Raw genomic sequence first — 27,633 nt, forward strand, 5'->3', positions numbered from 1 at the left:
GTGGGGCGTTGTGGCTTCTATTTTGATGTTTTGGTATGTTTTTACAGTACACACAAAAAAATGTCCACATGGAATATGTCTATCTTCAATATGCCTGTGGAAATGATGTCACTCACTCTACTGAGGTTTTATGTAATTAGCGATACCTGTACCAAACAACTTTCCCATTCATATCAATTAAATTCGGTGTGTTCACCTGAACTTGCACCAATTTAATTTGGAGAGGGAAACATGACGAGGCTTTGGAGAAGTGATTGTTCACTGAGCTTTGGCTCATACTCTGCTGGAGTGAAACGCTTGTATAGAAACTGTTGCACAACATTCTAGTGAGAAGGATCAGACCTTTCCTGCAATCTCTTAGCTCTACGCATACAGTCCTCCCTCCTTCGTGAGTGTTCATTACACACACAGTGCCGCAATCCATCTCACTAAAGCTAAAGCATACCATGGCACAGTAGAGGCCTGGGCTGAAAACAAAAAACAACCTTTCAGGAGGAAAGAAATAGAAGAGGACCATCCTGAAGCAGACTCTGAGACAAACACTGAGACAAAAATGGATTGATTAGGTATGTGAGCATTTTGTTGAAGTTGATAAAAGGAATAGCTTCTCCACTATGTGAGGGATGACAGAAGTCCAAAACGTGGTGCTTGAGAGATAAGGAGCTGTCTGAACAGCAGGTTGAATGTCCCTGTCAGTGTGGTTTGTTTCCAAGCTGATGTCCTTAACTGGAGGTTATGTCTGTGTGTCCCTGGCCTGCACTGACGTTCCCTGTTGAGCTAACAGAGTGCCGTAATAAGACGATCACTTTTTCATCATCCCTTTGGAATGACTACAGATACCGACAGGCAGGGGGATTGTGGGAAAATCCACCCTGACATTTCAAAAGACAATTGCCAAGGGAAGGCTTCAGCGAAGGGTGCTCACATCTGCACAACTCCTCTCCTCCAAGGCGGCCTCTCGCACACACTCTGATTCTTAATCCCTTCCATTGGTCCCTTGGCCCTAGATCTCTTATTTTCATTGGGTCTTTGGCATATCAAATAGTAAATCTGTTTGCAAATGTATATGGCTCCAGAAAGCATAGTGTTTATAATGCTCTTGTGCAGGAGCTGCATGGAGGGACCTACCAGATGTATTGGCCTGTTATTGTTTGTGTTTAATCCTCAGGCCTACGTACTGTAGAAATATACAATTGTCTTTCATGGTATAAATGTTTAGATTAACACTAATATTCAAGACATTGTAATAATCACCAGAAGAGCATCTCTGTTAACTCTGTTACTGCAGTTGCAGTTTAGTGCCTCCTCAGACATAACATAAGGCTTGCACCAAATGTCTCGTTAAGAGAGTAAACTTCTCTTCTTTTTCACCATGAGTTACAACAGCAGCCTTGTCTTCATCTTGCTGATAGTTAAATATGAAATGAGACTTGGGGCCCTCCATGTCTACCCTCTTCAGATCTCTGGCCAGAACGGAACTGTAAATTGTGCAACCTCATGAAATATCTGAGCAATATGTCAGAGCTGAGATAGCTGGGGCATGAATGTGGAAACAGAGCTTTGATGCAAGTGACTGCACTATATCACAACATATTACTTCCCATGGCATTGAAACAAACACAGCCGAGCCAGGTTTTTGAGAGAAAAAAACGTTTTTTACTAAAAAATCTATGGTCCATTTTTTATATCTTAGAATTTCATAGTACATAATTGTATAAACATGAACATAAATGGACATCGATAAGAAACGTACATTATGATTAAAATACATTACTACTCTTCTTAGCAGGTATGACTAAAATAATTTTAAGAGGTTAACCATTTTTGTTTTCACGTTTACATTGGTCATACGTTGACATACAGTGTTAAGTGGTAAAAGTTCAAATAAAAACATGAACAATTAGATAGCAACAATTACAAATTCTAATGAACAGTTTCAATGGATTCATCCATTCATTTCTGAGGTTGAGAGCTTCAGTGGTCTTGGAATGAGCTGATATGCTTCCATGAATGTTACCTGGCAAATCAAAGCAATGATACATAATAACATACAGTAGGAGGTTTGACAATGATACAACATGACCACACTGCCTCCCAACACGCTACAATGATTAGCTGACATGGGGCAAAGCAGGGATGGAGGTGCGGTGCTTAAGTCTGTGAGTGTCCAACTCCTGGAGGTTAGGGGGGTTTTGGGGGGGACGTGAACAGAGTAGCTTCTCCCATCGTCTCTTTGAGTGCTTTAGTGTGGTTAGTGGAGGAGGTGGGTGATGGCAGTAGGTGGAGTAGAGGTTTGGTGTGAACTTGAGACCGCCGGTGGACACCGGACTGATGGAGACAGCTGATGTTGATGTGAGGACTGCCCATGGGAGGTGAGGGAGAGGAGTGGGCAGGGAGTTTTCACAGCCAATAGAGTTAGTTGCCCATGGTCATGGCTAGTTGGGATGACCAGTGTGTTTTACCACCACAGACAGACAGCCAGAGGGTCAGTGGTGCGCCTCAGAGGAAGTCCTCCTCCACTACGTGTGGTGTGGCCGGCCGCCTTAGGAGTTCTTGACTGAGATCTTTATGGTGATGGTCTTCACCTCTGAGTATTCCTTCAGGCCACAATCCCCCCTGCAAACATACACACACAATGTCAGTTGAAACAGATTTATAATGAACTGTAGCAAGCTTATTGTACAAAGCTTCATTTGGGAACATTTTGCAACCAAACTTTTCTCTATTGTAAACACACAGTTTACATGAATACTTGCTTGGCTTTAGTCACGCACTTTCAGACAGTGGGCTAGGAACCAGAAAAGAATACTTACAATTCACGCCCGTTGCCAGACATTTTATATCCTCCAAATGGACACTGCGTGCTCAGGGCATTGAAACAGTTTATCCTAAATACACAAAACATACATCAAACATCAGCTTTTGATTCTTCTGCATTGTTTAATAATCATGTTGAATGTTAATGCTGTCAAGACTGGTTAAATGAGGAGCATGCTGAGGGGAGTGTAGTTGAAAACTGTATGAGCTATCGTTTAAAAAGCTACATTAATATGAGTCAACCTTTTATACGATCTATGGGGTTAACCAGGGACACATAGATCGCTATGATGATGAGAGGTTCTTACCAGACGGTGCCAGCCTGCATGGCTGTGGAGATGGTCATGGCTTTAGTGATATCGCTGGTGAACACAGCTGCCACCAGGCCGTACTCTGTGTTGTTGGCCCTTTCAATCACCTCATCAATAGTCTTGAACTTCATGATCTGCTGAACTGGTCCAAAGATCTGGAGTGGACAGTCAGCAGTATGTGTAAGTTGACATGTTGAAACATTCCATGATGACATCCTTGCTTAGTCACACCATTAAGTATGTGGCGGGCAAGGCCATTAATTAGTAAATTAATTAATTAATAGACATTTTAACTTATTTGGAAACCACCTTCCATAAAATCATAGGGCATGGAAAGTCATACTGTGTTTCAGTCATACTGTGAGTTTCAGTAATACTTTGTATCAGTCATTCAGTGTACCAGTCAGTCAGTGTATCACTGTACCTCCTCTTTTGCGATGCGCATGTCATCCTTGACGTCGGAGAAGACAGTGGGCTCGATGAAGAATCCTTTCAGGCCCAGGGCTTTGCCTCCACACTCCAGCCTGGCTCCCTCACTGATGCCACTTCGAATAAACTCCAGCACACGGCTCTGCTGCTCCTGGCTGATCTGGATTAAGAGAGAGATGGGGAGAGGAGAGGAGAGGAGAGGAGAGGAGAAGAGAGGAGAGGAGAGGAGAGGAGAGGAGAGGAGAGGAGAGGAGAGGAGAGGAGAGGAGAGGAGAGGAGAGGAGAGGAGAGGAGAGGAGAGGAGAGGAGAAAAAGGAGGAAACAAGAAGTAAAGCCAAAAGAGCATATTTAACATACAGTAAATAAAATACATTATATTTAGTCATGCACATATTGAGTCGATAACTGACATGTTTTGACATAGAGGGAATTGTTTGACTCCTCCCTCCCTTGCAGGATCTATGGTCCTCTATCCTCACCTGTGGGCCCTGCTCCGTGGTGGGATCGAAGGGGCTTCCTACTGTCCTCCTCTTGGCCCTCTCCACACTCCTGCGCACAAACTCCTCATAGATGGGCTCTTCCACGAAGATACGAGAGCCTGCAGTGCAGCACTGGCCTGCATTGAAGAACACTCCCTGGTGGGCCTGCTCCACAGCTAGATCCACTGAGGAAGAGGAAGAAGAAGAAGAGGGGGGCTCAGTAAACAGTTCATTTTAGCGGCATGTGGTAGTATATTATAACATATTGAAAATTTTTGATGAAATTCCATATGGTTCTGATAAATTACATGAATTAAAAGCGAATATCATTAATGCACATACACTACACATGCACAAAATGTATTTTCCAATCACGGTCAGAATGTTTTCTACCACTGTCCAGCTATTCTCTGTGCTGCACATTTGCTATCTGACACCTGAGAGACAGGCCCCTGCCATGGCACGCAAGGGATTAACGGAGCCCAGTGATTTATGGGTCTCGGCTGATGCAGGCGGCCGGGGCAGGTTCCATTCCCCTGATTTACGGGCCTTGGAGAGCCCCACTCGCGGCTGCTGAAAGCATTTGAAAGCCCCGGCACCCCCAGTTCTGTGAGACACTTAGAGCTAACATGAGAGCCATCCATCCATTGGTTTTCACAGCCCTGTAAAGCCCAGCGGAAGCTTTTGAAGATGCCAGAGCTCTCACTCCATGTCGACACATCCGCTGTCTCATTTTGCATGTCAGACTAAATTATTGGACAAAACATTGTAAATAATTCCCCTCGGCTCTCTTTCAAGACAATGTCTTTAATTCAGGGGATCCCAAACTTTTTTGTCCTGCGCCCCATTTTGATATCAAAATATTTTCGCGACCCCACCATGTAAAAAAGAAGTTATGTGATCAACGGCCAATGTTTACTTTTTTAATTGGAGCTATGACAGTCTATTACAAATCAGTCTGACAGTGCTTTGGACAGTATTTAAATCTGAAGGAAGTATGGTTTAAAGTTACTGAAATGGATTAGAAAGATATTGAAAAGTTCAGAAGATCATCAGACATTAATTTTGTATGATCTTCTGTGTAGAGAAGTGTTCTTTTCCCCCCCAGTCTGATTTATTGCCTGGTCTTGTCCACTCTGTTCTAATGAGTCCTGCACGGCTTGTGGGCATTGCAGGGAAACAGTGACGGGCTCATAATATTATGAAGCTTAAATGGTTCAAAAGATCGAGCCAAATTTGCAGGAAAAAAACTGAAATGGCTCTGTTTATTGCAGCCCCAATCTAGCTCATATTTTATTTCAACGTTTCTCTCGCGACCCCATTTTCAAATCAGGCAATGCCACATAGGGAACCCCTGCGTCCATCTGGACGACCACCTATGGGGAAACGGGAGGAACTAATAAAACAGTGTCATCAAACTTACAATCAGCGTCTGCAAAAATAATGTTGGGATTCTTTCCTCCTAGCTCCAGCGTTACTCTCTTCAAATTACTCTTCCCAGCTGCTTCTTGGATCAGCTTGCCGACCTGGGGAGGAACCAGGGCTTGGGTTTAGTTTACTCACGCAGACACAAGCAGACCTGTGGCCGGATCACTAAATGGATGCAGCCATTAAATAGCTTGGCAGGTTGGTTAGGCCCAAAACAAGGGATGCACCACTGGGCCCGCAGAAACACAAGTGTGCCAAACACACAGCCAAAATATCTATTACAGGTTCTGGGAGGCTTCAGCAGGAAAAGAAAGTGATGTTTCAGCAGCGAACAGCATCTCTTGTTAAATCAAGCGCAGGAAGAAGCAACCACAGGTTGTGTGGGTGGCAGCAGCAGCCTGGGCTTGTGGCAAATTGAAGTACCTAACTGTGAAAAGTTGTAAAGTGGTGCCTGTTTGGTGCGACTTGGGCTTACACTGCCCTGGCTGGAAGCGCTGAATGCTAAGGATGATCTGAGGAGTTGGGAGTGTTTATCAAACAGCAGCAGGAGCTTTCCTTTCGACTTCTCTGTTCACAATTTCCCCCTCATCAAAAGTGCTGCTCTCACCATTATCCAAATACTGCTGAATTCCACAGCCCTTTCCCGTCTCCCTCCAGACTCACACAGTGGAGACGTGTAAAAACAGTGGTTCTCTAGTAATGCATAGCGTGAGCTCTCAGTGAAAATGAATCGCTTGCGAGTATTTGAGTCTGCCCAGCTGCTCTTATTATACTGATGTATTGTATTGACCCCAACATTATTTCTCAACACCATGAGATGAGATATACCCTTATTAAATAGAGACAAGCCTGAGAAAGAGAGCGAGCAGCATTCATAACCATAAACCAACAAGCACACTTCCTGTCCACCCAGAAGTCACTGACACACATGATTTTATTTTCCAGGAGATAGTGAGAAGACCAGCGCTGGGAGAAGATAGAGGGAGTCAAAGGAGGAGGAAAAAAACTTCTGAGTCTCTCCCCAACAACCCCCCACCCCCACCCTCCCCCCTCCCCCCTCCCAGTGGTAAAGAGTGATGCCTCATCTCTTTGCACGAACAATGTTTAACACTGGAATGTCTCCCTTTCCCAATATTGCCAGACTGCATTATTCTGTGTTAGGAAATGAGCAGGGCAGCCTGCTGAGTGTTCTGGTTGGAGTGGTAGAGCAGCTGTGTGATAGGGACAGCAGGACAAACCTTCCTCTGGCAGGCAGGCAGCACGCTCTCTAAAGCTGTCCTGGCTGTCGCTTTCTTTGATGGCGGGGCTCGGGGTGCTGACTAACATGACGTTAGCGTGCATTCACTGAAGTGTAAAGTAGACACGCTGGGCTGGCTCCCACTTGGGCCGCTACTGTGGAGAGTCACAGCCCTGTGTGTGTGTGAGTACAAGGATGAGGCACCACTGACGCAATGGCCACCTGAAACCACACCCCTCGTTCAAGCCTCTACCCATCCACCCCCTCTACCCCCTCTACCCCCTCCAGCCTCTCAGAGGATGCTGTGTCCACTGTCCCCTCTCGCCCGGTGTGACTGAAACCCAAGGTGACTCACAGTCTGGGCATCTACATTCTCTCACAGCAGCGCTTCATCCACTCTGTAATTGACTCCAGATCACAGGAAACAACAGAGAAAGCAGTTAAAGACAACTGGACACTTTTTGGAGAAATGTTCTGGAACCGCCGATGGTAAAAAAAAAAGGGGAAGGCTCGTATGTGTGTGCTGCCTGGTAGCATGTAAAGTGATGGTGGAGAAAGCCCTGTGGATGTTCATTGGTTAGGTAATGGAGCATTGATCAAATGATTAAATGACTTAAGTTCGGGCTGCATGAATGGACTCTGAGGATCAATTGAAACCCTATTCACTCTCACTAACTTTATTACTGCATTCAGGTTCTCATTAATAACCGTTCAGATGATTTGGACATCTGGGTCTTTGTCATCCTTACAGGGCTTGACAGAGATGTTGCAACATTTATGTCAAAAATAAATAAATAAACAAATCCCTTATATTCTCAATAAAGGCCTGGATTTGATTCAACCACACAATTTAAATAAATGTTTTTCTCCATATTATGTGAGTTTGCTTTGGTTACAGCGTTTCTGTTTGTCCCCTTATCACCAAGAGCAATCTATTATGTCTGCACATGCGTAGCAGTGTTGGTGGGTGCTCAATACCACACAAACAGTCACTCTCCTCCCTTTCTCTCCAAACAGATCCCCAGAGTCAAAGCAAAGACACTATAAACTCTAGGGCTTCTCTAAACACTATAAAACCCTGTTTCATTTACGACAGATACACGTGAAATATACGCAGGTCATTTCAAAACATATAAAATCCATCGATTTATGGCGCTTCATAATTATGTTAAGATTACTGTACGTGCTCTTACTGCCTGAGGGGGTACATTTGTGGTTAGCAATAACAGATGTTTATAAAATGATCTACATTAATGGAATTGGCAGTCATTCTGACTGATCACACAAGACGGAGGAATGCAATCCAACCACAACATCTCCTAATGCTCACTGCCTAACATGGTTGATCATTCCTAGTTTTCCATCAACATTTTTCCACTATGAAGGCGGCTGTTTTTCCTAGGGACCTGATAGACAACTCAATGTCTGTAAGGTACAGTAGCAGGTTGTCATTACACTGGCTGGGACACTTATGAACCAGTTTGTCTGTGACTGGTCTATGTATGTCAGTATATGTACAGTATGTCTATGGTGTGTGTGTGTGTGTGTGTGTGTGTGTGTGTGTGTGTGTGTGTGTGTGTGTGTGTGTGTGTGTGTGTGTGTGTGTGTGTGTGTGTGTGTGTGTGTGTGTGTGTGTGTGTGTACAGTGTACAGTGTACAGTGTACAGTGTAGATGTGTGTGTGTGTATGTGTACAGTGTAGATGTGTGTGTGTGGATGTGTACATTAGTGTGTCTGTGTGTGTGGTAAAGTCCAGCAGCAGACTGCTCACCTCTGATCTCCCTGTGGTGAGAAGTAATGACAGGGCATGCAGCTTATGTAAGCCCCTGTTTGTTTGTCATTAATACAGGAACCCAATGTCCCCTAATTACAAAGCCCTCCATCTCTGCTGCTCTGCACATGTTGGTCACTGTGTCACTAAAGAAAGCAATAGGGACAGTGGATTATCCGTCAATCGCTTTGTTCATGGAAATTACCTCAGTTGATCCTGTGAAAGCCACTTTGTCTATGCCCATGTGTGAAGCGATCGCAGCTCCTGCCGTTGGCCCAAATCCTGGCAAAATATTGACGACTCCCGGTGGAAACCCGGCCTGTCAAAACAATATGAGAGGAAACAAGCTTTAGAGGAGAGGACAGGAGAGCCAAGCAAAACCACAGGCAGTGTGGGGGAATCCAGACCCAACCCAACCTCCCTACCAGCAGACTAGAGAGAATGGACAGAACATCAAAAAGACAAGGGGCAAGAGAGACACACTGTCTCAGAGAAGGGGAGAGGCCGAACACAGAGAGAAGACATGGAGGATGTGGATAAAGAGGCTCTAAGGATTGGTTTACTGTAGTGATTGTGCTGTACTGTACCTCTTTGACCAGAGATCCGATGTACAGGCAGGTGAGGGGGGTCTGCTCAGCAGGCTTCAAGACCACCGTGTTCCCACAGGCCAGCGCTGGACCTAGCTTCCACGCAGTCATCATCAGTGGGAAGTTCCACTGTAGACATAAACACCCCCCACACACACAGGACATCAGACTCTTGACAAAGGGCGCTCACTCATACTCAATAACGCGTCAATGCTCTCCCTGCTCTCCCACACATTCCATTGCTTACTCACTCATAGACTCTCACTTTCACTTGCCCAACGTAGTCATGACAGGAAATGTTCTCTCGCCCTATCTATTCTCTTCCCACATCACTGAGAAAACAAGGAAATTGCAACACATGTGCAGTACTTAGAGCGTGTCATGGTACTACACAGGCGGGTGTTATTTCTACTTTATACTGAACCCCAGTAGGCCTCAGCACAGACCCACACACGCTTCCCCAAGCTCTTGCACAATCAATGCTCTGTTCTTACTTCTGTCCTCCTGTCCCTTGTCTCTTTCATAGTGCCCCCCCTCTCTCTTTCTCTCTCTCCCCCTTCCTCCTCCCCTCTCTCTCTCTGAGCTTATACTGACCTTCTCAGCCTGCCAACAGATTTACCCAAATATATACTCACTGATAAGCACGTCAGAGACTTCCAGGAACCTGCACAATATTTTTTAACAAAGGGGCTGACTCTGTCCCAGACCTCACAACCACCACCATCCCAACACCTTTACTTCTATCCACCTCTCTCTGCATATTGAGCGGGAAGCTTTGCAGATGTGGGAGAGTGACTGTTAGATTTGTCCTCTGAGACTAGCCATCTGAATGGAAAACAAACTGGCACACTCACAGGGATGATCTGTCCGCACACTCCTATGGGCTCGTGTCTAGTGAATGTAAGATAGTCTCCATCTGTAGAGGAACACACAAGAACAAGGCTCGTTACTGGGTTTGGGAAATGAGCTCTAGCTGGGTTTGGGAAATGAGCATGTATGAGACATTAGCAGAGCAGTGACCGGATCACACATCATAACACCAGGTGTCCTTGTTGTGCTTTTTACCAACACAATTCATCTTGATCTAAAAAGGCAATACATCACACAGTACCATTCTTTTGTTACGCTACATTGAGCAAAATGATACGTGTGACTCTGTTTAAAGTCAGCAGAAAGCAGTGGGTGTTAAGTTGGAAGGAGAGTTTCATTCCTCTTACATTACCAGAGTAAAGGAAGATACATGTTGAGGGTGTGCCATGTTTATTCGTTCCCTACAACAGTAGTAATAACAATCGCTATTGAGTGGTAGAAAACTGAACAGTGTTTATTACAATAGAGTTATGTGATGTTCATGAGAACAGGATGGCTAAGGCCTCAGCTGATGAAACATTGCTCCAGAGAGGAGGAGGAGGAGCTTGGACCTGGAACTAAGGCCCAAGGGTGGACTGGCCAATTGCTTCATCTTCCCTGGTGGCCAAGATAAGACATCTCAACATCATCCAGGCCACAGAAACAGTTCTGTTTGTTTGCTCTGTAACACTGCTGCACATTGGAATAGTGCTCAAGCCAAACTCTGAACAAGCTGAGGACTGGCTGGGTTTGGTGAAGAAACACAGGAGGGGCTTGAAGAGCGACCAGACCACAGTGCTCGTCTCAGGAGGTTGTCAGTACTAGTACTGCTTTCTTAGGTTCTCTGTTTTCTTGGCTACTAAACAATAACTTAACATGCCTGTTAAAATAGTGTGGATGACTTATATAGACTCCCTAATGCCAGGCCCTCAATGACCAGACCCCATCTGGTCCTCAGGTGGGTCCCTGAGAACCAACTACTACCCCAACACCACCCCAATCCACCCAACCCCTCGCCCAGCTAATGGCTGCTCTATGAGAGAGCTGCGGAGTGGCTGTCCTAACTCCTATAGACTCCCCGTCGCGGCGCTTTCAAACGGCTAAATTAGGCAGAACAGCCAGCGGCCCTCGCTCTTTAGTCCTGTCACTGGGCTCCACTGGTGGCAGTCTCAACAGGAGAGCGACCATTAAGGCTCAGATTTATAACTGGCCAGGGAGCAGCCATATTTACCCTCACATCACCTCTGTGCCCTCAGCACAGCTCATCTCCTGTCCCGCAGGCCCCCAGAGAGAAGCCTGGTGCTCCGCTTATCTGCTGCTAGCTAACTAGTAATCTTCACCTGGCACTGGCATCCACCACGTACCTCTGACCTGTAACATTCTGCCTGGGTTCTAGTTCGTTGAAATTGAAGAGAATAAGAATTCAATGTGCTTTTTGCTACATAACCCACTGTCAGGAAGCCTGAGTTGGAATGGACTTACCCATTGGAATGGACGTTCCATGGATCTTGTCTGCGTATCCAGCATAGTATCTGAGCGTCTTTATGGTTCCCTGGAGGTCCACAAACAGGGTGGGCAGGAAAGGCTTCCCACTGTCCATGGATTCTATAGTCTGGAGAGAAATATATATTAAAACACAATCTTTGTCTTTTTGTTTTTTCCAAGAAACAGTTGGTCTTAACATTATCTCCGGGAGGAAACGTGATACTAAAATAACATCATGCTACGGTGCCTATAAGTTATAAATCATCCTTTAAGTCTTAGGCTTATTAGGTTGATTTAACACTATTATAACCACATGGGTAAAAACGTAATGCTTTTCTCCGGCATCTTTTAAAACAGTCCCCTTGTTCTGACATCTCTCTGTCACAATACGTTTTTTTTTTTTTTTACAATAATTATTGGAAAAATATGCTTTAAATTGAAAACATCTATGTTAATGTAAAGTGACATAGGATGTCTAGAAAGATGCCTAAAAGATACAAGTTATTATTATTATTATTTACAGTAAAACATTGACACATTTATATTTTAAGGGGGTCTTATGAAGATCCTTCTCTGATCTTCCGTGGTACATTACATGACCATTAATATGGAGTTGCTCCCCCCTTTGCTGCTATAACAGCCTCCACTCTTCTGGGAAGGCTTTCCACTAGATGTTGGAGCATTGCTGCCAGGACTTGTTTCCATTCATCCACACAAGCATTAGTGAGGTCGGGCTTTGATGTTGGACAATTCGGCCTGGCTCGCCGTCGGCGTTCCAATTCATCCCAAGGGTGTTCGATGGGGTTGAGGTAAGGACTCTATGCAGGCCAGTCAAGTTCTTCCACACTGATCTTAACAAGCCATTTCTGTATGGAGCTCGATTCGTGCATGGGGGCATTGTCATACTGAAACAGGAAGAGGCTTCCCCAAACTGTTGCCACAAAGTTGGAAACACAGAATCGTCCATAATGTCATTGTATGCTGTAGAGTTAAGATTTCCCTTCAATGGAACTAAGAGGCAAAGCCTGAACCATGAAAAACAGCCCCAGACCATTATTCCTCCTCCACCAAATGTTACAGTTGGCACTATGCATTCGAGCAGGTAGCGTTCTCCTGGCAGCCGCCAAACACAGATTTGTCCGTTGGACTGCCAAATGGATAAGCTTGATTTATCACTCCAGAGAACGCGTTTCCACTGCTCCAGAGTCCAATGGTGGTGAGCTTTACACCAGTCCAACAGACACTAGGCATTGCGCATGGTGATCTTAGGCTTGTGTGCGGCTGCTCGGCCATGGAAACCCATTTCATGAAGCTCCCAACTAACAGTTATTGTGCTGACATTGCTTCCAGAGGCAGTTCGGAACTCGGTAGTGAGTGTTGCAAACGAGGAAAGAGGATTTTTATTCGCTACATGCTTCAGCACTCAGCGGTCCCGTTCTGTGAGCTTGAACGGCCTACCACTTTGCTGCCTAGCCGCTGTTGCTTTTAGAACTTTCCACTTCACAGTAACAGCACTTACAGTTGACTGCGGTAGCTCTAGCAGGGCAGAAAGTTGACAAACTGACTTGTTGGAAAGGTGGCATCCTATGACGGTGCCACGTTGAAAGTCACTGAGCTCTTCAGTAAGGCCATTCTACTGCCAATGTTTGTCTATTGAGATTGCATGGCTGTGTGCTCGATTTTATACACCTGTCAGCAACGGTTGTGGCTGAAATAGACAAATCCACTAATTTGAAGGGGTGTCCATATACCTTTGTATATACAGTGCCTTCGGAAAGTATTCAGACCCCTTGACTTTTTCCACATTTTGTTAGGTTACAGACTTATTCTGTAATCTACACACAATACCCCATAATGACAAATCAAGAACTGAAACATCACATTTACATAAGCATTCAGTACCTTTACTCAGTACTACAGCCTTGAGTCTTCTTGGGTATGACGCTACAAGCTTGACACACCTTTATTTGGGGAGTTCCTCCCATTCTTCTCTGCAGATCCTCTCAAGCGCTGTCAGGTTGGATGGGGAGCGTCGCTGCACAGCTATTTTCAGGTATCTCCAGAGATGTTTGATTGGGTTAAAGTCTGGGCTCTGGCTGGGCCACTCATGGACATTCAGAGACTTGTCCCGAAGCCACTCGTGCATTGCCTTGGCTGTGTGCTTAGGGTCGTTGTCTTGTTGGAAGGTGAACGTTCACCCCAGTCTGAGGTCCTGAGCGTTCTGGAGCAGGTTTTTATCAAGGATATCTCTGTACTTTGCTCTGTTCATCTTTGCCTCGATCCTGACTAGTCTCTCAGTCCCGGCCCCTGAAAAACACCCCCACAGTGTAACCGGTGTGAAATGGATAGCTAGTTAGCGGGGTGCGCGATAATAGCTTTTCAATCGGTGACGTCACTTGCTCTGAGACCTTGAAGTAGTGGCCGCGGCTTTTGTGGAGCGATAGGTAACGATGCTTCGTGGGTGTCAGTTGTTGATGTGTGCAGAGGGTCCCTGGTTCGAGCCCAGGTCGGGGCGAGGAGACAGAAGCAACACTGTTACATTGATGTTGTTGACCCGGATCACTGGTTGCTGCAGAAAAGGAGAAGGTCAAAAGGGGGGTGAGTGTAACCGGTGTGAAATGGCTAGCTACTTAGCAGGCTGCACGCTAATAGAGTTTCCATTGGTGACGTCACTCGCTCTGAGACCTTGAAGTAGTTGTTTCCCTTTCTCTGCAAGGGCTGCGGATTTTGTGGAGCGATAGGTTGTTGATGTGTGCAGAGGGTCCTTGATTCGAGCCCAGGTAGGGGCGAGGAGAGGGACGGAAGCAAAACTGTTACAACAGCATGATGCTGCCACCACCGTGCTTTACTGTAAGGATGGTGCCAGGTTTCCTCCAGACGTGATGCTTGGTAGTCAGGCCAAAGAGTTTAATCTTGGTTTCACCAGACCAGAGAATCTGGCTTTTCATGGTCTGAGAGTCCTTTAGGTGCCTTTTGGCAAACTCCAAGCCGGGTGTCATGTGCCTTTTACTGAGGAGTGGCTTCCGTCTGGCCACTCTACCATAAAGGCCTGATTGGGGGAGTGCTGCAGAGATAGTTGTCCTTCTGGAAGGTTCTCCCATCTCCACAGAGGAACTCTAGAGCTCTGTCAGAGTGACCATCAGGTTCTTGGTCACCTCCCTCCCTGACCAAGGCCCTTCTCCCCTGATTGCTCAGTTTGGCCGGGTGGCCAGCTCTAGGAAGAGTCTTGGTGCTTCCAAACGTATTCAAATTAAGAATGATGGAGGCCACTGTGTTCTTGGGGACCTTCAATGCTACAGAAATCTTTTGGTACTCTTCACCAGATCTGAGCCTCGACAAAATCCTGTCTCGGAGCTGTACAGACAATTCCTTCGACCTCATGGCTTTGTTTTTGCGCTGACATGCACTGTCAACTATAGGACCATATATAGACAGATGTGTGCTTTTTCAAATCATGTCCCATCAATTGAATTTACCACAGGTGGACTCCAAACATCTCAAGGATGATCAATGGAAACAGGATTCACTTGAGCTCAATTTCGAGTCTCATAACAAAGGGTCTGAATACTTATGTAAATGTAGAGTATATACATTTTTATTATTTTTTAAATTTGTAAAAATGTCTCATAACCTGTTTTCGCTTTGTCATTATGGGGTATTGTGTGTAGATTGCTAAGGATTTTTTATTTATGTAATCAATTTTAGAATAACGCTGTAACGTAGCAAAATGTGAAAAAGTCAAGGAATCTGAACACTTTCTAAGGCACTGTATGGCACATGTTCCTTTGAGCATGTTGCAAAAACAAAGAAGTCCGGGATCTGGACTTTGAGCACTGTGGTAGACTCACTGCTAGATAGGCACTGTCCCTCTCCACCAGGTCAGCCAGTTTAGCCAGCAGTCTACCCCTTTCTGACGCGTCCATCCTCCGCCACACTGAACCAAGGGTGAAGGCCAGCCGGGCCGCCTGCACCGCCTTGTCCACATCAGCCTGTAGAAGAGAAACAGTTTAATGATTGAATCAGCCTGAGGTAGAGAAACAGAGAAACCGTATCCAGTACGCAGTTTAATGATAGAACCTTGACCAGTTAACAGGTGTTTCTTCACCTTCACTGAGACAAATAAAATGTGTCTGTCTATTCCGATGGATCTTCCATTAGCATGTTTAAGGCTTGTCCTGCTTCAGTTATTCCACACAGAGGTGCTGATTTAGGAAAGGAGAGGAGGAACAGCCGAGCCAGAGAACCAAACCACATTAGACTAAACTCCCTACCCGTTTGCTTTCCTTGTTTTTTTGGACACATAACTCACACATGGACAATGCATGAAGGAGAGGATTCCAGGACAGAGGTGGTGGGAAACACATGTGGAAAACCCAAGCGTAGCTCTGTCTAACAAACATCTAATCCTCAAACACTCCAAGGGAAAGTACCTGTGTTTTCATTTCTGAAAATATAAGATATGGGGAATGCAGAAACTACAGATTTGTTTTTATTTTCTACAATACCTTCTCTGCTTCTTGAACCTCACAGATCTGCTCTCCGCTGGCGGGGTTGTAGACTGGGAAAGTCTTTCCGCTCACAGAGTCTTGCCACTCATTGTTGATGAAAATCTGCAGGGAGAAAAGATGCAGCGTTCAGTACACAGGATGGAGAGGCCCATGTGAGAGGGAAAATCTGGTTCTAGGAGCAGCTCTGTTTCTCTCCAGAGTCTATTCAGCCATTCCTGCTCTAAAGAGGCACAGGGGCCCTGGTATAACATATTACTTGTGCAGTTTTCTCAACACACAAATGCTGAATCAAGACAGAAGTATTTACCTGATCAAATAAGAAATGTGCTGTTAAAAACCGCTATGTGTTTTATGATTAGATTATTGGGATCAGTTTGAGAGGGAGCATAACTGTAAGGTTGGATCATTGGTAATGTGTGTTATATTATTTAATAAAAATGTATTGTTTTGTTACCGTGGTGCAAAAAAAACTATAATCTATTCCGTAACTAATGGTAGTTCCTAATAAACAGTCTAGTGAGAGTGAGTCTGGCTCCTACCAGTGCCTCTCAGTTCTTGTGTAAGGGAGGGAGGGCGGCAGAGAGGCAGAGAGCCAGGCAGGCAGGCAGGGAGGGAGGGAGGGAGGGAAAAGGAAGAATCTGTGGAAATGTGGACAGAGATTCCTGCCTGCCCGGCATGGCTCTCTGGGGAGTACTCCAACATCTAGACAAAGAGGTGGGGGAGAGATAAATCCCTATCAGACACCAGACACCCCCTCACTCTCTCATACACACACACACACGTGCGCACACACATACATACACATAAACACACACACAGAGAGAGACACACGTTTCACAACATCGCTGCTCGTTTATGAGATCATAAAACACGGGCCACACTTGGTTTCTGTGATGCGTTAAAGCAAGCCGTACTTTAAACAACCACCTGGGATTCCAAACGGACTCTTTTCAAGCTCAATAAAGACCCAAAGAAAAACAAATGTTTAGACAAATAACAGAAATGGGACATATCTCAAGGAATTGGCCTGAGTGAATATGTTTAATAACAGTCATCTGAGCTTTATTTTAAAAGCCCCCTAACAAACTGGTGTGATTTGATCATACAAATGTGACGGATGTCTTATGTAAAAGTAAGGTAAATAGAAGATGTCTCAGTCCCGTTGGCTTATTGACATGTTTGGGTCTATCACAGCGACTCCTCAGACACTGTTTTTAATTAATGTCAGTCTGTCTGATAGATGGGGTGTTAAGAAAACATCTGCTGGCTTAAATCCTCCTGTATACACATCTGCTCTTACCATACTTTTATTTGAGAGGGAGAAAAGATACACTGAGAGCAGAACTGAAAGCAGGGTTCAAGTGTCCCGCTGGCCCAGGCCTCTCTAGCTCTCCAACATGTTTACCAACGTAAACTTAGAGGCTTAAGCACAATTTAATTGGCTGTAAACTGTGAGGAGTGTTTACTTTAGGGCAGGTATAAAATGCCAGCTCGCTTGGAAACCATTCAAGACTCAGCACACAGACATCACTCTCACTCCCTCCCACTCACTCTCTCCCACTCACTCTCTCCTGCAGTTGGCTGCTTTACAAGAAGAACCTTGCACATGAATAACTCATGTTTGAGTGTTCAGGTGTTCGGTATCTGCCTGTACCACTCTGCGGGACATACCATACAGTCTTGTATACCACTTCAATGAATCTGTATTAGCCTGCCCTGAACACTTCCCCACACACACAACAGATAGAAACAGGCCCACTGAGGGTCCTCGTCCAACACATCGCCGCACAGCCCACAAAGTGGACCCACAGTCATTTCAGACAGCAGAATCGACACAGGCCCCCTGTGGGCTCTCTCCCGTCCACATCCCAGCCTTTATTAGTGGGCTCTCTCCCAGCCACAGCCTAGCCTTCTCAGTGAGTTCTCTCCCAGCCACAGCCTAGCCTTCTCAGTGAGTTCTCTCCCAGCCACAGCCTAGCCTTCTCAGTGAGTTCTCTTCCAGTTCATCCAAGCTGAGTGTTCTCAGGCGCCTTCCATCGGGGGCCACCTTTAATCTGACTCTCATTAAGAGCACTTCATAAAAGTGTCAGTGACGACGAGGAGCTGAGGGCCTGCTACAAAAACAGAAAGCCCTATAGAGCACGGAATTAGTTTTAAAATTTATAGGGGCCACTGTAGTGGAACGTCCTAAATCAGGGGAGCCCCCTGACAGCCCCGACAGTCTGAGCAAGAATGCAGTCCGTGGGTAGCTTTATGCACGGCGTAACCCCTCTCACAAGGCACCGCCGAAGGAGAGGGGATAAAACAGGGGAACAGTGGACCAGGCCGCCATCTAAATCATGGCTAGAAAAGGACAACCATCAGCCACCATTTGGCTTGGCCCTCTCGGGGCTCAGGGGGCTGTTAGACTTTTGTCTCGTCCCATTCAGAGAGTTGATTAAGACGACAAGGCTGCACACTAAATCAACTCTCAACGTTTCTTAAAATTGCTTTTAGGTTCATTTAGAAACGAAGGGGAAAAAAACTAAGATGGAAACTCAAGTGCAAAAGTGCAAATTTTGAAATGATGTGTTTTCTTTTTGGTTTTCCCATCCCCCCGTGGTGTCCTTGCTCTCACCACACATGGCGGTTTCATTTGTATAGAAATCATTATCCCCATATAAGTACTCACTGCCTTTGATAATGAGCCATTATAAATAAATTGACCATGTCTTAGCTCCAATCAAGTCTAGCAAAATGAAAAAAATAACAGCTACAGTACCAGTCAAAAGTTTGGACACACCTACTCATTCAAGGGTTTTCTTTATTTTTACAATTTTCTACTTTGTAGAAGAATAGTGAAGACATCACAACTATGAAATAACACATATGGAATTATGTAGTAACCAATTTTTTTCAACAAATCAAAATATATTTTTGATTATTCAAAGTAGCCACCCTTTGCCTTGATGACAGCTTTGCATACTCTTGGCATTCTCTCAACCTGATTCATGAGGTAGTCACCTGGAATGCATTTCAATTAACAGGTGTGCCTTGTTAAAAGTTAATTTGTGGAATTTCTTTCCTTCTTAATGCATTTGAGCCAATCAGTTGTGTCGTGACATGGTAGGGGTAATATACAGAACATAGCTCTATTTGGTAAAAGACCAAGTCCATATTATGGAAAGAACAGCTCAGATAAGCAAAGAGAAATGACAGTCCATCATTACTTTAAGACATGAAGGTCAGTCAATCCGGAACATTTCAAGAACTTTGAAAGTTTCTTCAAGTACATTCACAAAAAAACATCAAGCTCTATGATGAAACTGGCTCTCATGAGGACCGCCACAGGAATGGAAGACCCAGAGTTACCTCTGCTGCAGAGTTACCAGTCTCAGAAATTGCAGTCCAAATAAATGCTTCACAGAGTTCAAGTAACATACACATCTCAACATCAACTGTTCAGAGGAGGCTGTGTGAATCAGGCCTTCATGGTTGAATTGCTGCAAGGAAACCACTACTAAAGGACACCAATAATAAGAAGAGACTTGCTTGGGCCAAGAAACACGAGCAATGGACATTAGACCGGTGGAAAAAATGTCCTTTGGTCCAAATTTGAGATTTTTAGTTCAAACAGTAGTGTCTTTGGGAGACGCAGAGTAGGTGAACGGATGATCTCCGCGTGTGTAGTTCCCACCGTGGAGCATGGAGGAGGAGGTGTGATGATGTGGGGGTGCTTTGCTCGTGACACTGTCAAGGCACACTTAACCAGCATGGCTACCAAAGCATTCTGCAGCGATACGCCATCCCATCTGGTTTGCGCTTAGTTGGACTATCATGTGTTTTTCAACAGGACAAAGATCCAACACACCTGTAAGGGCTATTTGACCAAGAAGGAAAGTGATGGAGTGCTGCATCAGATGACTTGGCCTCCACAATCACCTGACCTCAACCCAAATGAGATGGTTTGGGATGAGTTGGACCGCACAGTGAATGAAAAGAAGCCAACAAGTGCTCAGCATATGTGGGAACTACTTTAAGACTGTTGGAAAAACATTCTAAGTGAAGCTGGTTGAGAGAATGCCAAGAGTGTGCAAATCTGTCATCAATGCAAAGGGTGGCTACTTTAAAGAATCTAAAATCTAAAATATATTTTGATTTGTTTAACCCTTTTTTGGTTACTACATGATTCATATGTGTTATTTCATAGTTTTAATGTATTTACTACTATTCTACAATGTAGAAAATAGTCAAAATAAAGAAAAACCCTAGAATGAGTAGGTGTGTCTAAACTTTTGACTGGTACTGTATGTCCGTCCCAAAACCTGTTTTAAGATGATAACTGACATGGGAAAGCTATATGTTGTGTGTATTGTGCAACTAGGAAAGAAAACAAGTGGTGGGATCCAGACCTCTCACAGTACACCAACATGAAGACAACTGCTAAACTGCATAGAACCTTTACACTGAATGAAATCAATCGATTTGTGTTTACGAGGGACTGCTTCAAGCTGTGTGGTTTCTCATTATTTGGTCAACACGCAGGCCATTTTGGTATTACAGAAAGTTGGCAGAGTTTGTGCTCCCGGTGCAGCCGTGACATCTGATCCTCCTACAACACAGAGAGAGAGAGCTGTCTGGCGTGGATGGGAACTGGACAGTCTGCAGATAGGTCAACACTTTATGCATGGGCCACAGGACAGCTGCAAACATTTAGCAACCCCCATGTTTTTCTGTTAAAACTGTCAATCTCACAGTGCTGACAGTACTTGTCTGTTTGGCTGATGAAATGATGAGACATGCGCGCCTGAAGCCAACGATGAACATAAGGGCTAGAGAATACACGTTTCTGATCACATCAGCGTGGCTCTATTGTTCACTATAAAGGGCACAAATGTCAATATAAAAATATGCTCTGCTTATCTACAACATGCTCTCAATGCAATGGGACAAGGTGTTTATCACCTCGACCAAGCAAAAGGTAGATATATAGGGGAGTCCCCTGGGAATACATGTACAATCAGCAGACATTGAGAAACTAAAGAGTAATGTTCCGTCAGTTCAGTGAAGTCAAGGCGCAGTCCTGCTGATCCATTTCTCATCTGCCACTGTGCTCTCTCTGGAGGCTGCTCTACAACTGCACTTGGGAGTGAGGGCAGGCAGGGGATGCCAAAGTACTCACAGCAGCCAGCAAAACATCTGTTTGGCCTCTAGCGTCTTCTCATGGCTCACACGCTTAAGGAATATTTAATGGGACTCATTTCTCGTCCATTTTCAGGAGGCAGGAGAGAGTAAAAAACATACATATATGTTTATACACAACAGGCCAAAATTCCACAGCCAGACGGATCCCGATCAGGGCACCTGCAGCTTTCGTCTGCACAGGAAGTTTCATATCCTTTCCTATCACAGGACCTCTATTTCCGTTCTGTTTTCTGGATCTGTTTCAATACATTTATAATTACTACTGTTACAAGTGAGGGGAGGGTATGTGAAACTGGAGCCCAGTTGGTGTTTTTTCCCCAGTCCTCCTGACACCATAGAACCTTCATGTTTTCCATTCACACACCCGGAGACAATGCCACCCTGCTCTCCTGTTTGTGGAGGGGTCGACCCCGCTGTCACCGACTGGCAAACATCTTTGTCTTGACTGTGTGTGTGGTGAGAAAGTTGAATCTGTTCCCCCTCACTCCTTAATGCGAGAAACAGAAATTCAATAGGAAACTGTGTTTGAATATGAATTGTCATTTGTTCAAATGGATGGAAGATGCGGGAGTTGGAGTTGGGCGGCACAGCCTCCTCTAAGCCGCCATGTGGTGCCAATGTCTACAGAGTCTGAGATTGACACTTTCACGAGTTTGTCTTTCAATCAGCTGTATCATCTGTGCAGATTTCAAACATGACATTTATCCTAATTAAATAAATATCTGCGTTAAAGAAATAGCCTAATTTCATAAAATAATATTAGGGATATCAAATCCCAGATTTTCATAAAGAGCATAAGCCTTTAAGACTGAAAGACTTAACCATACTTTTCTAAGGGTTCAAATGATCAAATTATTACATTGATGTAAGAATCTAATATTCTATGCTTCCACTACATTCTGTCAGTGGGAGAAATAACACAAATAAATGTAATCTGGGTAGAATATAACTACAGTGATCCACTAGTGATGAGGGGTGACTGGGGCCTGGTGACTATGACTTCATGTCTGGCAGACTTCTGCTCTCTGTGTATCTAAGACTCTCTAGAGGGGAGAGTTTTTTTATGGATATCAGAGGATTTATGGAGCCAGCAGTTTTTCACAATGACACCATAAGGATTTACATGTCCCATGTCAACCGGCCTGAAGACTTAAGGTGTAGAAGTTAATGGGATAACCTCCCTGTCACCGGGCTTCCTTAAAGAGTGATTAAGAGACAGGAGACACGATGTTGACGCCTCTGCTCAGACGATAATTTACACTCACTGCACAAACAGCCATTTCACAACGACGGACATATTCATGGTACCGCACACAACCGCACACACCGTCACAACCAGGGATGTGTATAACTACGTTTGTGACTGTGAGTCTGAGAGAAAGAAGGGGGAGAGTGTGAAATGAGAAAGAGAGGGAATGGGAGAGAGAGAAGAAGAAAAAGAGAACACTCGCTGTGCTAGTTGTGATAAATCATTCAGGCTCCCAGTGTCCTCCACCTTGGGGTTTGTTTGATGTTCATCGCAGTAAGATGGTGGTTTTGAAGTGAAAAACTCCAGAAGTGCAGGTCAGGCTCTGGCAAAGCAGGGCACTGACCCACACTGTGAGACAGGCCCAGAATTTACAGCCCAGTGGACAGCACCTAGCATTGGGGAGCCCCAGCCTTCATCTGTACTATCTCAATCAGTGACGATTGATGGGGCCTCTTTCATTCATCCACATTGACTGACTGACTGGACTTCTCACAGATTAGTTTACAAAACCCTTCTTCGCTTCAATATGCAGGTTATAGGTTCCTATTAGGGCCAAAAGTGTCAGCAATTGCACAATTAGTTTTTTTTAAACAGTTAACGTAAGCCAATCTGGAAAATAAAAGCCATTGTTAACATTGGGAAGCTATATAATGAGCATGGCAACAGCGTCTAGTTAAAGTCTGGTATGTTTGAACATTGTGAAGGTTGCATACGCATAGCTCTTCCTGTTTTCACTGCATTTGACACAGTTGAAAATTAAACCCTATTTGGATTACGGCCCAAATTCCTCTGCCAGGATTCACTGATTTACAGTCCTCATTCCCCACAGTCTATGTACGCTCACAGGTGTAGGATCTTAATTTGAGTACCCTGTTGCAAGAGAACTGCAATGCAGGAAATGTAAAACTTGTGGTGTATTTGAGGTTTAGAAAGGCTTCTGAAGTTTGTAATATCCACTTTGAAATTTCAGACTTGATTTTCCCTTACGAAAAATGCATCAACCCCTACAAAAATGTTCATGAATTATAATCCACATCTCCTGTTGCTGCAGGATTATTTTCTCAACTCAAGATCCTACATCTGTAAAAGTACACTAAACTACAACCGTGCTACAGTGACTCCAGTTTACCATTAACTTCAATTACTTATGTCTTGCTGACAATGAGGAATCCCTGCATAACAGTTTTACAGTAAACAATGACAGAAAAAAATGCTATACCTTGGCCGCTCAAACATGCAGCATCATACACACTAAGTATCAATTCAAACACATTTTGCGACCTCAACTTTGCATTTCCAGGTGTCTCTCTCAACAACTTGAAGGAGAATGTGCCAGAAATGCTCCTTCCCTCCATCTCTAAAGATTTATTCTTCTAAGAGTCTAGTTTAACGACTGCTAATCATTGAGCGGTGTGAGAAGCCACCCGGGCCAGAGAAATCACCCCCTAAAACCCTGAGAACACTGGCTCTGTCTCCATTCATTAACTATAAACCACACAGTTCATCCTTCTCCTCTCTCTCCCCGCTCTGCAAAAAGCTAAAATCATCAATAAATGCCCATCAGGGTAGGTTAATTTATGGCTTCCTTCGTGGCGCTATCAGCCCTGCGGACTACCTCACTGACGGAGAGCTCTAAAGCCGACTCTCCTGTGACCATTCAAACGCTATGTTTTTATACTAGCTTAGACTCTTACTACCCAGCTGGTTTCAGGCCACAAGCTATGGTGAAGTGGGGGTAGGGTAGATGGAGGAACAGAGACCCAAGCGCCCTCTTTTTACGGCTGTATCTACAGGAGAGCAGGGTGTGAAAAAGTTAGATTTTTTTTATAACAAAGCAAAGGGAGACCTGAGCAGACCTTCCAAAGTTTCACTGATCTGCACAATCCCACGCAAGGAGGGAGATAGCTCAACTGACACATTCACACAAATGTCTCTTTGACGGCAAACAGTTCATGGCTCAGTGAAAGGGACAAGGGGTAAAGCGTCTAACACCTCTCTATCTCACACCTCTCTACAGTCACTGTTGGTACTAAACATACTATGGCCATATCTTCAGGGACACACTATTAGTAACATCCATTTGCAAAACAAAACTGTTGACTGAAATAAATACATGCCCAGTCATGGTGACTATCTCAAACTGTATTCATATTCACTTATCAATGATCATGTTTAACAGTAAGTAGAAAAAACATCAACATACTCAAACTCAAGTGAGACCAAGGAAACAATTCTAACCTGGAGTGTAAGGAGCTGCGTTACAAGCATGTTCATTCTCAACTCTCTACTGGACATATGGCTGCAAAAGGCAGAGGCACATCACACAACTGGCCTACAAGGAGTGGACGAATGCATTGGGCTACACAGAGAGCATGCGCCCACAGTCCTGGAGGCCAGCTCTCTCCTAGCTAAGGACCCTGCTCGCAGTGTTCATTCTCCCCCTGGCAGGCAGGCGGTGGGGTGGATAGAACATGAACAGGGTGTGAGGAGAGGAGCGCCTGCGTCAGGGGTGGCCATAAATCAGTGATCTCCTGCCCCCCATGTCCACCAAACCAACAGGGACTGGATGATTCAAATTCCTGGGGGTTAATTCACCAAGGCCTGCGCTCCCTAAAGGTTCTCCTATACATTCCACTCTTTGCGTGCATTCTTTTAAATAATACTAAGCATGAGGGAGGTAGAGAGAGGGAGAGAGGGAAGGAGAGCTGATAGCATCACTGTGCACATAAGGCAGGCATGCTAAACCAGTTCTCCTCTTATGGCGAGTAGACCACTGTAAGTTGCTTGTTGCCTCAGCGAAGTGCCCTTTGAACTTACAACAACAAGGTGTGAGGCTAACACTGATTACAACACTGTACTTACATATTGTGCTGTTATGGAGCTCTCCTCAATAAGAAGTGCCCTTTACTCACACTCATGGCAATAAAAGCATAAGATTTCAAACTGCAGAAGGAACCATGCTACAGCAAACAGACAAACATCCACATTATTATACATGTTCGGATGGTGACTCTACAGTCAGGTCCTAGTGATTTGATTAAATGTATATCAGCATTAAGTAAAGGGGGAGTTGAGAAACAGCCTATACTGGGCCTATACTGACATCACAGGGCCTATATTATTCTCATTAATGAAACCCTCAAAATGCAAACCTAAAATGTGTAAACAATAATGACCAAAAATATGACACTTTCAGAGGAAGCCCTTGGAGTCTGATTCCTGATATTGCTGTGTAGGCCTAATTTAACGCCCACAGAGCCCATAATAACCAACCACAAGTGTAACGGCACAAAAATCTATTCAAATACCATTAAAATACAATGTCTAGGCTATAGAGTACACATCAAATAAAATATGTAGGAAACATGAGACTTGTGATTGAAATAGGTCTTCACATTTCATCAAGTGTTCTTGCGTAATTTTGCATGAGGTCAGAAGAGTCATGGGGACTTCTAAGGACAATAATGGACTAGAGCACCACGACTTTGCAATTAATTCCGTGAATCTAATAACTTATTCTGAATCATAGTAAAATTAATAGAATTTACAACATGTGTAAGGGGTTCTGAAACCAGTGAAATTGCTTCTTACGGCAGGCAAAGAAACCAAGACCCTCCTCATTTTATGTTCAAGCTTTGATATGGTTGAATACAATTAGTTTAAATACATATATTGAAACGAAAAAAGTACACTTAAGATAAAATATGATAACAGGCCTATCAAATGTATATCAGACCAACCCATGGATTTTTACAACAAAAATATCTTCCAAAGTGAACATTTTCAATTCAATCGTCTTTTGAAGTTACAGGTGTGAATGAATCACAGCAACAAGGTCATTTTTTAAAATTTTATGCAAGTGATATAAGATACCTGGGAATCATGTTTCTAATCAATAAATAGTTAATAACATGCGGTTATTATCAATCACATAACGGCAGGTTACGGGACGTTATTCCATCTGGACAGAATTGCGTAACGACAACATTCTATCTGAAAAAATGCTGACCTTTACTAAATGACTGCTGTCACCTGTGATAAATACTATTCATTGTAGCCACTGCAGATGACATATGAGTCATGGTGAATATAAAAGTGAAATAAAAACCACCTGTGCAATATAATTATGTTGGCAACACTGTTAATCATTCAAGCATGCCTTGGAAAACACTCGATGTGGCCGTATGTGATAACTTTTAGAAAAGTTTCACACATACTGTACGCCCACATGTTGATGAGCTATATACTATGCTATGAGTTGAGTTGAGCAATGAATGTGAGCAAAGATCTGAAACAAATTTTACAACGGTAAATCCAGAACTTGAATTAACATTTTAAACCGGACTCAATCACCTGTACTGTGCGCAAAGACATTGGCTTAATTGGGCAGTTACACACTTTGTGCGCTATCTATCATCTACAGACAAATACCTAGGGGGGAAATATTCTGCATAATAGAAGAGATATGATACATTGAACATAATATGTGACTCGGAGTAAAAGTTTAAATTGTTTCACAGACCTTGGTGTACTTGATCTCCGCGTTGGGCACCGGCGAGGGCATCAGCTGGAGAGATGCCATGAGCGCAGCGGCATCGGCGTCGGTCTTCACTTCACCAGGGAGTTCGATTTTACTGGATGTCATCGCGCCTGCCTCCGTGTGTCTGTTGCAGATGCGTCTTCGTTTTTTCTACTGATTTCTGATTAGGACTTTGGAATCCTTCCTGTGTTTATAACCAGGTGTCAGCGGCGGTCCATTTTTATTGGGTAGAGAACAGGGCCGTCCTCCTGATAGAATTAAAATCTAGCTTAATTTACATAAACGAACCCAGCCATCCATGTTGGGGAGGGAAAGTACTTATCACAATGTCTCTCATTATAAGTCAAAGCAAACACATTGAAATTGACGTGTTATCTGTATTGAATAGATAGAGCCAGTTTAAACACACTGACTTACATTTAAGATATTATAATGAATATTTAATAACAAAATGGGATCAGAGTAAGATGTTATATTGGAGAAGTGGTGCTTGTGGTATTTACGAGAGAATTAAACACCTTGGTAAACGGTAAGTGTGAAAGCATTTCCTTAAACGACTCTTTAATAAAAACAACATGCTACAGACTTTAGCTGTAAAGACTCCACGGTGCGCCTTTAAGTAAACGAACCTTCTTTATATGAGACTTGTGTGAAAGAGAGATTCTGAACTTTTTTCTCTCCAGATATGGGTCTATAATAGGCAAATGTATAGAATATTTTTAAGTACTCAGCTAATTATTTTGTAGCTAAAACTTAATCT

The 27,633-nt window shown here is 44.1% G+C and overlaps 1 protein-coding gene across 1 annotated transcript; it reads right to left on the reverse strand.

The window, feature by feature from the left end:
• Nucleotides 1–1,633: 1,633 nt before the first annotated feature.
• Nucleotides 1,634–27,079, reverse strand: LOC129834541 (retinal dehydrogenase 2-like). The gene is made up of 13 exons (XM_055899635.1): nt 26,856–27,079; nt 15,898–16,002; nt 15,241–15,381; nt 11,390–11,519; nt 9,913–9,974; nt 9,059–9,187; nt 8,677–8,790; nt 5,460–5,562; nt 4,037–4,221; nt 3,553–3,717; nt 3,126–3,283; nt 2,814–2,888; nt 1,634–2,616 (listed from the first exon to the last, which is right to left on the reverse strand). The coding sequence occupies exons 1-13, from the start codon at nt 26,976–26,978 to the stop codon at nt 2,544–2,546; spliced, it is 1,563 nt and encodes a 520-aa protein (XP_055755610.1). The 5' UTR covers nt 26,979–27,079; the 3' UTR covers nt 1,634–2,543.
• Between the last annotated feature and the right edge of the window lie 554 nt (nt 27,080–27,633).

Source organism: Salvelinus fontinalis, chromosome 35 (genome assembly GCF_029448725.1).
Source record: "Salvelinus fontinalis isolate EN_2023a chromosome 35, ASM2944872v1, whole genome shotgun sequence".
NCBI classification, from domain to species: domain Eukaryota; kingdom Metazoa; phylum Chordata; class Actinopteri; order Salmoniformes; family Salmonidae; genus Salvelinus; species Salvelinus fontinalis.